The following is an 11820-nucleotide window of genomic DNA, read 5'->3' on the forward strand; positions in this document are numbered from 1 at the left end:
CAGACCATTTAAATATGTATGTATTCCCTCTGCTTTCGACTGAGTGTGTGTGTGTGTGTGTGGACCACTTTCACTTTTTCGGGTGCTGGTTCTAGTCGTCGCCGTGGCCGTGGCCGTGGCCTGTCTCATGGTTGAAACGATAAAAAAGCTTAGGCTTATGCTTTCTGCACATTTTGAAGCCAAATCAGCCTAAGCCCATGCCAACCCCCCCTGGCCAAACAATGCCTAGAGCTGAAAGCATGCGTAATTCAGTGCTGTGAAAGGAGTAGCGGGGCTGGCAGCAGCAGCACACATGTGGCCCACGAGAGAGCAGGAAGCAGAGTTGTACGGTCGCTGGGGGGGTGGGGTGTCTGCTGCTGTCCAGCAAAACAAATTTCGTTTTGATTTTTGCATGAACTTTTCACAATTTATGCGCCATTTGAAATGTAACGCACGTGTGTGTGCGTGAGCGTGTGTGTGTGTGTGTGTGTTAAATAACCAAAGCTGAAGGAGACTGCCCAAACACCCCCTGCCTTAGCTGGCTATTTTCAAATTCGAATTTTGGCGCGCTCTTGCTAAAACGAAGCTGTCAACCTTGTTCAAGCCGAGGCTGTCAACTCGAGCAAAAAAGTATAGACGTCGTGCCGCGCTGCCAATCAATCGTTGGCCTTAGCCAGCGCTGCTTGGGAACATATCGATACATGAGATTTGCTATCGATACTACTAGCGCCAAGCGATTACAGACTTTCGAAATAAACAATTTTTTTTGCGACAAAATTTTCGAGTGCCGTGTATTGTGTTGGCAACAGAATGTCTACGCTTAGGAATCCCACAGTGGCCACCATCGGCAATGGCAACAGCAGCAGCAGCAGTAGCACCATCGGCAACAGCAACAACAACAACGAGTCGCCGCAGCAGCACTCGTCGCTGGCCCACCAGGATGCAGGAGTGGCAGAGGCGATTGGATATATGAGAGAATTCAGCAGCCAGGCAGCAACCTACCATCAGCTAAAGACCGAAGAGTCGCTGGTGTATCTGCACCGCAGCATAGCGCTGCTGGGCACAAAGGTGCATCCGCATTACTATGCACCGACGCCCGGGAATCTGGAGCTGGCGCGCTTCTTTATGGATCTGCATGCGCTGATGAGTGCGCTGGACGGGGAGTGTGAGGTGCTGTGGGCATGCGTGGCACTGGTGCAGCACTGCAGCCGGAATCTAGAGGCGCGTGTGGCCATTGTCGAGAAGTTCTGCTTTGTGCCGCTGCTGAGTTTTCTGCTGAAGAAGACTGAGCGCGAGGAGCGCGTGTATCGCTTGCTGGTGCTGCTGCAGGACCTCACCTACGGCATTCACATCGCCTGGGAGGAGCCGTATCTGCCAGTGGTGCTCGAGCATCTGGTGGACATTGTCCACAATGTGGAGGGCGACGGTGACGGCGCGCAGCCGTCTGCGCATGCCCTGCTGGCCCTCTCCATACTGGTGAATCTCTGCTACAAGAACTTTGTGGTGCTGTTGCTCTTCCTGCGCAGCGTGCACATATCCAGCTTCTGTAGGCGCATCATGAAGTACGGCCTGCTCGCCTACAAAATGCTCATCATCCTCTCCGAGGATGTGCACGCCTTTGAGCAGCGCGAACTGCACACCTTCCTGCGGACATGCTTTGCGGGCATCGAGGACTGCCTCAAGAACTGGAACGTCGCCCAGCTGCGCCACATTGTGGACTATCTGCTGGACTCCCAGAGTCATGCGGGCCTCCACCAGGCCATGCTCTCCCACAGCCACTACTGCGAGGATGTCGAAAAGCTTTTGGATGTAAGCAGCAGCCCAGGGTCATAGATCATTGCATTATCATTGTCACTCTCGCATTTATTTCAGCAAATCGACTCACGCAGTACCATGGACGACTTGCACGAGGATACACGAAAGCATCAACAGATCTGCCTGGATCTGATATTCCGCCTCATCAGCTACATTCTGGATCTATCCGATGAGCAGAGCAGTGTTATCAGCCTGGACGCCATTACGCCGCGTCTGTACGAGATGCTCGGCGAGTGGCTGGTCTCCGATCTGTGCGGTGTGGCGGCCATTGAGCTGCTCTCCACGCTGCTGCGTCGTGGCAAGGGTGTTGCCGTAGCGCAGCAGATTGCACGCGAGCCCGCCAATCTCGTCAGCCTGGTGGCCAGTGCCGAGCGGCCCGAGACGACGCCCGCCCATGTCGTGGCCATTCTACGCCTGCTGCTGGATCTACTGTGCGAGCCCAAGACGGAGAAGTTGGTGCTATCGAAAGTTCCCGAGTCGTACTTTGATAAGATTTTGGCCTCTCCGCTAGCCCTGACGCCACAGTTCCTGAGCGGCCAGTCGCTGGCACAGGCTGAGGTGGCAAAGGCCATCTTCTGCCTGCTGCTGCTCATCAATTTTGCCAGCATTGCCAAGAAGGCGTACCTCGAGAAGTGTTGCTCTCTTCTGGAGCAGCCCCAGCTGCAGTACACCCTGGCCCGGGGCATGGCCAGTGGCAACGAGCAGGTTGTGGAGGCCGTTCTACAGATTGCCCGATTCGAGCACTTCCCCAAGTCGGCCGTGGCCAAGGTGAGCGAGATTAAAATCCTTTTACTATTTTCTTTTGGCATCCAATTTGCGTTTGCATCTCGTCCGCAGCACTTGGCAAGCATCAACAGTGTACGACTGAATTGCTCGTCGGCTGCTGCTGAAGCAGCACCGCAGCAGCAGCAGCAGTGGTACACACTCAGCTCAATCCTCAAGTGCCATCGCACGTTCATTAACAAGGAACTGTCGCAGCGCGTCGGGTCACTGGTCGACAACATAAGCGGCATTGTGAGGCGCAACGAGCTGCAGTCGGTGCCCGTGTCGCAGGTGATCGAATTGTACAACCATCGCATCGACAGCCTCAAGAGCGGCATGCTGAGCCTCCAGCAGCGGCTGGAACAGGCCAACAATCAATTGATTGGCAGCACCCAGCTGTCCAATGTCCAGAATGCCGAATTGGAACAGTTTCAGACCAAGAACTATGAGCTGCTCATCAGCCAGGAAAGGCAAGTGAAAGTCCAAAAATAAACAAGTCCAAATCTTGACTTTGTTGCACTTTCCCTCCCATTTAGGCTGCAAATACAGTCGAAGGATCTCAAACAGCAGACAGACAAGCTGAAGAGCAACATGAGCAACTTGCTGAAGCAGCTATCCGAGAACGAGGATCACTTGAAGGCCAGCGAGCGCCGCCTGGCCGTCAAGAGATCGGAAGTGGCCGGCCTCCGAACGGATTGCGAAGAGCTGAAAGCAAAACTGAGCTTAAAGTGCGAAGAGCTCACCAAACTGGAGACCTTCAGCAAGGATAGCGTAAGAGTCAAGACAGCATTCCATTTTCGGTATTGAAACCCTCTCTTCCTTTGCAGACTTCACGCATCGATAAGCTAAAGAAGTCTGTGCTGGCGTATGAGCAGAACATCAAGGAGAAGATGCGCAGCATTGAGGAGCGCGATCGTGAGCTGGCCAAAACGCACAAGAGCCTCGAGGAGCAGCGCGAGGGTCGCAAAAAGTCGGAAGATCTTGTGTCCGTGCTGGAGACACAGCTGCAGGAGAAGAAGGAGCAGATCGAGCACCTGGAGACGGAGCTGAAGGAAACGGAGGATATGCGCAAGACCATCATGAGTCTGATGGAAAGCAAAAAGCCCAAACGAAAGAATTGAACACAGTCCCAGTCCCAGTCCCATTTCCATTCCCATCGATTTTGGACATCTTAGCTTAGTGTTGCCCCTAAGTAAGCAAATTAAATGTACACTCCCTTCTGATTTTTTTTTGTCTCATTATTTTATATTATTTATGTACACATTTAATTGCATTTCACTGCACTGACACACTCGCACGTGTTGCAAAAAGATCCATTTAAAAACAAAACAAAAATAAAGCTCCAATTTAAAACCGAGAAATACAAAACAAAAAAACAAAAGCAAAAGGCATATAAAAGGATAATCGAATGTATAATTTACAAATCACTAGGAGGGACATTTGTGTACGCATTCTATATATATACATATATGCATATATAGTGTATATATTCTGTTTGTGTATGTATTTATATTGTGTATATTTGTCGTATAAATTTACTAAAATTTTTTCTTTGCTATATAGACTCTCTGTCGATAATCGTTTGTCATCCTTTTGGGTTGGAGTCAAGGCTGTTTTACTATAGTTCACGCTTAAATCTCTAATCACCAAACTCTGCTAGCTGTTATCTGTGGGTAGAAGTACAACTAAGAGCCGAATAGAATTAGCCAGGGAACGAAGAAAGGAATAATAAAATCACAAATCATAAAGCGAAGCAAGAAACGACGGTCGAGGTAGAGGTAGAAATAGAGCCGAGAATTGGAGTGGGAGCAAGGATTTGCCAGCACCGAACAAACGCAAAAAAGTGAAAGCCTTGAAGCGGAAATTGCACGTGGAAATTGCATGTTGGAGAGTGAAGAATTGCTGACATCGATCATTGGGAAGCGTAATTAATGGAAGCTAATTTAGGAGCCGAAATGCTCCTTGTCCTGGTCGATTGCCTCAAACTCGTAGCTGCCTCGGCCGTCGAACTGCAGGTAGTAGTCGTGATGGACCCACAGGGATTTACGGTGCGAGACTGTGAATAGCGTGATGCCCACCTCCCGGCAGTAGCTGTACATTTTGCCCTCAACATCCACGGACACGGCGCTGGTGCACTCATCGAGAATGGCAAACTGCGGCCGATGGTAGAAGAGACGGGCCATGGCCACGCGCTGCTTCTCACCACCCGACAGCACATCGATCCAGTCCTCGATGGCATCCAGGCCATTCTCCCGCTGCTCCAGATACGTCAGCTGAACAATGTCCAAATAGTGCATGAGATCCTCATCCGACTGGCCCATTCGTCGCATATCCTCACGCGTGTGTGGATAGATGATCTACGTGGAATAGAGAGGGATATCGTTGGTGTCATGAAAGGGAAATGGGAAATGCAATCAAAGGGAAATACCTGATCGCGCAATGTGCCCAGCGTCATGTAGGGCCTCTGAGGTATGTAGAAGAGCTTCCCCCTTGAGGGCTTCGTCACCTTGCCACCCCACGTGGGCCACAGCTCGCCAAGGATGCGGAACAGCGAGGACTTGCCGCAGCCATTGGGTCCGCAAACCAGAACATTGGTGCCAGATCTACAGGAACAGAGAGTCAAAGACCGAAAGGCGCTTCAGCTGCAGACACTTACTTGACTTCAAAGGTCAGCTCCTTGAGCAGCACATCGCCATTGGGCGTAACCAAAGGCACTTGCTCGAACCGGATGATGTTGTCCTCGAAGCACATGATGCCCTTGTTGGGCCCAAAGCTATCCGCTCCAGAGCCGCTGGCATTCTGGGTTATATTATTGCCATTGACCATGGTTCGCTCGTAGGTGCCCTTGTTCAGATCACCCAGCACCTTAATCAGCTCGGTCATGCGAGCGGTGAAGCCCGCAAGGCGTGACATTTCCCGTCCGGCCAACACCAGGCGGCCAATAGCCTCCGCCAGCTTCACCAGCATCCGGCCGTATGTGTAGTAGGCCTGCAGACGCTGTCCGCTGTGCTCCCCAGAGAGCAGTGGATGATTGTCGGTGAAGAAGGGTATGGACACAGCATAGAAGCCCACAATGGAGGCAAAGTCTGCAACAACAAAAACATTTAAGAGACTAAGCATTGGAGGGAGCCCAATGGGGGGATGGACATACATTTGCCGATGATGTTGTCGATGATGCCCATGCTGACGCGGAACTCAAGGAACTTGCTCAGATGTGCACGCAGCTTGGAGTAGCTGGCCAACAGGGTGAGCTTCTCGCGCACATTGCCCTGATAGAAGGCCACCTCCTCCGAATTGGTAATCAGCCTGCTGTTCACGTACCGGAACTCTCCCTCCAGCTTCTGCTCCTCGACGGTGAGGCGGCCGGTGGGGCGGCGCAGGCGTGTCAAGAACACACCGGCAATCAACAGGTACAGCATTAGAATCGAGGGCGTCTTGCCGCCCAGATTCACCGTCAGTCGGTACACATAGATAAATATATCCAGCACGGGCTTGCTAATGTTCGAGTAAAGATCCGTGGCGCTCTCACAGAACTTGTCAATGTCCGTTGTCAGCAGCTGGTCGGCGTTTGCTATTCTATTGTCCAGATTTGACATTTTGTAGTACGTGTAGCCGCTAAAGAGTAGAAGAAATCAGAATAAGATTTATGTTTCAAGATGCGAGCACCTCAAACTTACTTCAGGTATTGATTGTACAGATGATGCGTCAGATTTGTGCGAAAGCGAAGCTTCAGCTCGCCCAGACTCCACTTCAGGACATTGGTTACCACAGAGATCTGCAAGTGGGCAGGGTACAAAGGGGATTAGCCATAGCCGAGAGTTTAAGCAGTGAAAGTCTTACCGCTGGCAGGGCTGTTAGATATTTGAGCAGAGCCGCCTTGAATTTGGTTTTATTCATATGTATGATGGTGCTCTCCACAACCGTCGCATTCTGTATCATCCAGATGTCGCTCACCGAACGGCCAATCAGTGCGGCGGCCACCAGGACCAGCAGTCCCGTCTCCACGCTCCAGAATCCAGGAATGAGTATGGCTGCAACAACAAACAGAAAGCATTTATAGCGTGCACTCTGTACGGGTCAGGGAGTTAAAGGACTTACGGAGCAACTTTCGCAGCTGTTTGAAGAATACTGAATTGACATGCGCCTTGTTGGCCTTCTTGTCCTTCTTCTCGGCGATTGTGTACTGAATCTTGTTCTCATAGCTGGATTTTCTGCAAGCCAAACGGAAAGGATTTTTAAATGGTAGGAAAGTAAGGGGATTTTCATTGAGGACGGGTGCCTACAATCGAAGACACTAGCCAAAGGTCAGACAGGGGGAATTGCAGCAGATATCGCAGACAACTGCTTCGGCTTGTTTGCACCTGGCGGGGCTCTGAGGCTCTGGGGCTCTGGGGACTGGGGCAAGACAAAGTACAAAGCTCATGCCTGGGTTATCATGACTCTCTCTATGCTGTAGGTGTCGCGCGCAGCCATCGACACAAAAGATGATGAGTCGCGATGACTCGGCCATTTCTTGAATTCCAAACGCCATGGGCCGGCAGCGACGGCTCTCTAATTTATTCGTAATGCTCTTGTATTGTCTGTATTTATCGTTTGGCACTTCCTTATTTGGAAATCCGTGTATTAAACTCGTTTTTTTTTCTTTTCTTTCTGTTCGCCGCATGCGCGGGCGCGCGCTTGCTCGTGCAACATGTGTTTGGGTCCATAGGTCGTTCGATCGGTGAGTCTCCATCGCGCTCACTTACTCTCCCAACACCCCACACGCCACACACCTTTCTTACCTTCACTATCTTTCGATGGACCAAACTGTGTTTTCGATGCTGCTTATCGCCCACCGGCAATCGATTGGCTGGCGGCACATTGAACCCAAACGCGAGATGAGAAAGGTACATAAATACGAGGAAGACAAGCAGCAGCAGATTTTTGGGGCGCTGACTCAGGGGCCGGCCTAATTTCTCAAGGCACGGAGCAAAGTTCAACTGTTCTTGTTTTTCCTTTTGGCCTAGCCTAGCCTCTTGCCTATCTGATCGCTCGTTTCGTGCTCTCGCTTATCGTACTGATAAACATGTGCGAAAGAAATACAAATATACATATGTATTCCAGTTTGCATCTCCCTCTCTCACCCGCTCGCTGCTGACGAACATGTGCCAAACACAAACCCATTCCCGTTACGGAGCGCTGGTATAGAACATGTACACGTGTACGTACATGTACATATGCACGAGAGAGAACTTTCTTCATCTACCGATCGATCGGCTGCTGCACCGCGCTCTCCCAGAAGTAACTGCAATCCAGCTGGCTGGCTGGCTGGTGTCTCTCCGTTTCGTAAATGCATCCCCAATCCGCAATCAGTATTCAAATTGAGATTTAATTTCACGCGCAAAATTGGTTTGGCTCGCAATTACGTGAAACTGCGACATTGGATGTGCTCAAGTTTACGGCAATTTACAGAAGTAGAAAGAGATTTACATTACATAGAGGGAGACGGGGCGAGACGACCAACCTGTTGCCAACAGGGAGAAAGGCTGCAAGACGGAGGACGAGAGAGGTGGGGGCTAGCCCAATGAGTATGCCCAATGTTTGCGGGCTAATTGAGGCGTAATGTAACTACAATATGATAAATCTGACAAACAGTTAATAATAGAAATGAAGAAAATACCAAAGAAAGAACCACAACAACTCTTTTTACCGTTTTCAGTTTACCGTTTAGGTTGTGGTCCGAAATAAACGTTTTTGCCAATGTTACGCAACAGTTACCCAAACCGACACACACGCAGGCACTCATACACACTCGTACACCTGAAGAAGTGAGAAATGAGACGAGAAGTGCGCTCGCTCTCTTGTCTTGTTCGTTTGTCTGTCTACCTGTGGCATATGACGACGCGACGGACTACAACTACAACCGAAATTAGCATTTATTCTGGCTGGTCTGCCTGTCTGTCTTACTGTCTGCGGGTCGGTCAAATACTCGGCGTAGGAATAGCAAAAGGGAACCCGCAAAAAACGAAACCAGAATCATACAAAGTCTCATTTTTATAAGTGTAGACCCGGCATGGCCCCAGCCCAAGCCACAGCCCCGTGATAGATCACACTTGCCAGTCATTAAGGTACCTACTACCGGGTACTCGCACCGCACTCGTGTCTCGTAATATTTATGTTTGATACTCATACTCGGGAGGCCATTCAATTGTGACACTTGTGGCACCTGTCCTCCGTGTGTCCTCCGTAGATGATGCAATTGTTGGCCAACTCCACATACGCTTTCACCCCCACTCCAAGCCTCAAGCTTCATACAGTAGCACCCTGCCCGGCTAGCTGGCTGGCTGGCTGGCTGGCTGGCTGGCTGGCTGGCTGGCTGGCTGGCTGGCTGGCTGGCTGGCTGGCTGGCTGTCTGGCTACGTGTTTAATTGTATTGTAGGGGGCTGCTGCTGCTGCTGCTGTGGCTGGATGTCAAAGTTGTTAGACTTGCGGCTTGGGGTCGTGTAGATTTGCATTTGCGTTTCGAGTGTGCGCCCGCGGGCAGGTAATGCATACCCTATTGTGAGTCAGCAAGCCTCAGCAGAACTGATATGCCACAACGGATCAGGCGTAGGGCGCGAAAATATGCAATACGTCGCATAAATTTACCGGCCATTCCACACAACAGATGGGCAACGGGGAACGGAGAACGGCGGGAACGGGCAGCCCATTAAAATCTTTTTATTGCTTTCCAAAGTGCACACCGAAAGTGTGGAAAGAGCAAACAACAAGTCGATTGCTGACTGATATCGAGACCATTATCGAGACAATTATCGAGTGATCCCAATCGCATTCCCAGCGGAAATACCCACAACGCACAATCTCTGTCTCTCTAATTAATTGCTTTGGTCATGCAAGTAGAATTCAATTAAATTAGATCAGAAATAGATGTAGCATAATGCTGGTATCCGTATAGCATGGATCCGATCCCAGCAAATGGGGGTGGTAACAGGCAATCAGTCTAATCACGTCGAGGGCCGCCACTAACACCGATAGCTGTAGCATTGGTTAATATGGGAATCGTCTGGCCGTCCGGCCTGCAGATAAGATTAGCGTCCCCGAAACCCCAAGTCCATCGAATCGAGAACCCCGAAACGTGGCAGGGCCACGGTCCGTCTGCACATCATGAAATTTCGATTGTAAAAAGTGCTGGCACTGTTGACCACGGGCAGACTTTGAACAGCGAATCTCTTGTGTGGCCGTCGGCTGTCGATCTATGCACTTGTTTCGACCGTTATCCCATATGCAGGCGGCTACTCAGTAAGTGCACTTGGCGCAGTAAGTGGGGATAGTGAAGTGAAAGCCTCAAGTGAGGAAGCAGTGAAGAACCCTTTCCTATACAGATTAAGAGATAAATTGTGGTCGCGTGGGGATCTGCATCAATTGTGGCAATTTGTAGCGAATGATTGGAGAGAAAGCGTTAAATGTGCAACACCACATTATAGAGATTATTCTGAATCTCTCTCTCTTTCTCTCTGAACAAAAAATCCACACACACACACACACACACCCAGCCAGGCAGAGTGAAAGCCTTAACTGGGGCAATGCCCCATTACCCCGCCCTCTTCCATTGAGATCTTGGGAGGGAGCAAGATCAGTCGGAACATAACGGAACAGCTGCTCGTAGCTGGCTGTCCTTGAGGCTAGTGCAGAGAGAAATCGAAAGGCAGGTGGACGAATATAAAATGCATCAAATATGATCAAGAAACCAGTTTCAAAGACAACCCACTACCGGGCATCGTACGATCACACACACACACACACACACACAGAGAGGTATGTAAAGAGAGCGTCAGAGAACCGCAATAACTGCAACAAAAAAGTCAAGTCGCAGTTTCGGTCTAAAGGGGGGGCTGTGACTGCAGGCTTAGCGTAAATACTCGCGTACCGTAAATCAAATTCAATGTCAAGCACAATTTTTAAAAGACCCCGACCGAGACCTTCCCCAATGTTTTGCGCTGGCTGGTCAAAATAATAGCATAGCATAAGCAGTATATAAACAAAACGCGGGCCAGGAGAGCACGCCAAAGAAATTATTGTACTGATGATATTTTGATTAGGTTGTCTGTGTAAGCAATGGGGAATGGGGATCGTATTGTACAGCGGGGGGGACTCACCTCTTTTTGTTGGACATCTTGCCGTATGCAATTATCCACAGGGCTGCCGTCATGCCTGCCACACCAACAATGGCGCTTTGATTGTTGGCCAGTTTGCTCAATGCTGGGGCCATTTTGGTTTCAAGTTGTTAGAAACCAAATTGTAGGATTTGGAAATGTTCGTTTACTCCGCTGTGTGTGTCCCAAGGCACAACAGCAACCATAAAAAAAATATATAAAAAAAAATAAACAATTGCTGTTATTTATCAGTTAACTATTATAGTTTATTGCATGAATTGTTTGATATTGTTATTCACGCACACGCACACGCACACACAGGCGGCACAGGAACACACATATACACAAATATATGGCGAGAGGGAAAGATATAGAGAGAGAGTGAGTAATAAGTTGTAAACACCTGGTTTTGGCCTCACCGCCCTGTCTTTGATTTCGTCCTCTCTCGTCCCACTCTCACGCGCTCAACAGCCCTGCCTATTTACACGCCTTTGTCCTCTGCCCCTGCCTGTCCTGACGACTGGATTGTGCCAAGTGACTGTCACACACCACACACTGGTCCCTTTTATTTATTCAATTTCTGCCCCGCTTATCGCTTTGTCTAGTAATTACACACGGCTGCTGCTTTCGATTCGTGTCGTTTCGCTCTTATTTCCTTTCCGCGCGAGAAAAATATAAACTAACAAACGTGCGACCAGTGTGACTGCGGGCTTAATGATTAAAAATGCCGCCTAACCCTCTGAAATATTCCTTCCATTGTGAAAAAATACCAGAGATTTCCGTTCTAGTAACTACACGTTAACTACACATTTGGTACATATGTCTTATTTGTGGCGGAAGCCAAGGAGCTGTTTCGATGACCATCCACTTTTTCAACTCTCTCTACCCACAAGTTGACAAATTACTTACCATGCCATTCCCACTCGCGTAAAGTTTTATTCTAGTGTTTTTAGTAGACCTATTTTATTTGATAAGCAACACAATACAAATAACTTATCAAGGCTAGCTAAATTGATTGATTCTTGAGTCCTAACTAGCTGGTAATAATGAAAAGAAGATCAAAATCGAGAAAAAATATTGAACATTCACGGTATATTTAGAAATATATATTTGAGGGTCGTGCAGTATATTT

The 11820-nt window shown here is 49.3% G+C and overlaps 2 protein-coding genes across 4 annotated transcripts; one reads left to right on the plus strand and one right to left on the minus strand.

Moving 5' to 3' along the window:
- Positions 1-686: 686 nt before the first annotated feature.
- On the plus strand, positions 687-3835 carry LOC117580677. Of its 2 annotated transcripts, none has more exons than XM_034267295.1 (5): positions 687-1788; positions 1852-2562; positions 2632-3026; positions 3093-3331; positions 3388-3835. In XM_034267295.1, the coding sequence occupies exons 1-5, from the start codon at positions 790-792 to the stop codon at positions 3675-3677; spliced, it is 2634 nt and encodes an 877-aa protein (XP_034123186.1). In that variant the 5' UTR covers positions 687-789; the 3' UTR covers positions 3678-3835. The 2 variants fall into 2 exon arrangements, with proteins under 2 accessions (XP_034123186.1, XP_034123185.1); XM_034267294.1 differs by having other exon boundaries at positions 3093-3327; positions 3384-3832.
- Positions 3836-3907: 72 nt separating this feature from the next.
- LOC117580681 (ATP-binding cassette sub-family D member 3) lies at positions 3908-11368 on the minus strand. Of its 2 annotated transcripts, none has more exons than XM_034267301.1 (9): positions 11301-11368; positions 10692-10862; positions 6655-6767; positions 6397-6587; positions 6234-6331; positions 5708-6171; positions 5213-5642; positions 4985-5159; positions 3908-4913 (listed from the first exon to the last, which is right to left on the minus strand). In XM_034267301.1, exons 2-9 carry the CDS (start codon positions 10802-10804, stop codon positions 4500-4502), a joined length of 1998 nt encoding a protein of 665 aa, XP_034123192.1. In that variant the 5' UTR covers positions 10805-10862; positions 11301-11368; the 3' UTR covers positions 3908-4499. The 2 variants fall into 2 exon arrangements, with proteins under 2 accessions (XP_034123192.1, XP_034123191.1); XM_034267300.1 differs by having other exon boundaries at positions 11092-11351.
- Between the last annotated feature and the right edge of the window lie 452 nt (positions 11369-11820).

The sequence above is a fragment of the Drosophila guanche genome, unplaced genomic scaffold (assembly GCF_900245975.1).
Source record: "Drosophila guanche unplaced genomic scaffold, DGUA_6, whole genome shotgun sequence".
Taxonomy (NCBI): Eukaryota; Metazoa; Arthropoda; class Insecta; order Diptera; family Drosophilidae; genus Drosophila; species Drosophila guanche.

Bases quoted from the DNA above. Each gene is read 5' to 3' on its own strand.
- LOC117580677 (XM_034267295.1), top strand. From the start codon at position 790: ATGTCTACGCTTAGGAATCCCACAGTGGCCACCATCGGCAATGGCAAC. The intron at 2,563-2,631 runs GTGAGCGAGATT...TCTCGTCCGCAG, and splicing joins CCAAGTCGGCCGTGGCCAAG to CACTTGGCAAGCATCAACAG. The intron at 3,332-3,387 runs GAGTCAAGACAG...CTTTGCAGACTT, and splicing joins CTTCAGCAAGGATAGCGTAA to CACGCATCGATAAGCTAAAG.
- LOC117580681 (XM_034267301.1), bottom strand. From the start codon at position 10,804: ATGGCCCCAGCATTGAGCAAACTGGCCAACAATCAAAGCGCCATTGTT. The intron at 6,588-6,654 runs GTAAGTCCTTTA...TTGTTGTTGCAG, and splicing joins ACAGCTGCGAAAGTTGCTCC to CCATACTCATTCCTGGATTC. The intron at 6,332-6,396 runs GTAAGACTTTCA...GCCCACTTGCAG, and splicing joins ATCTAACAGCCCTGCCAGCG to ATCTCTGTGGTAACCAATGT.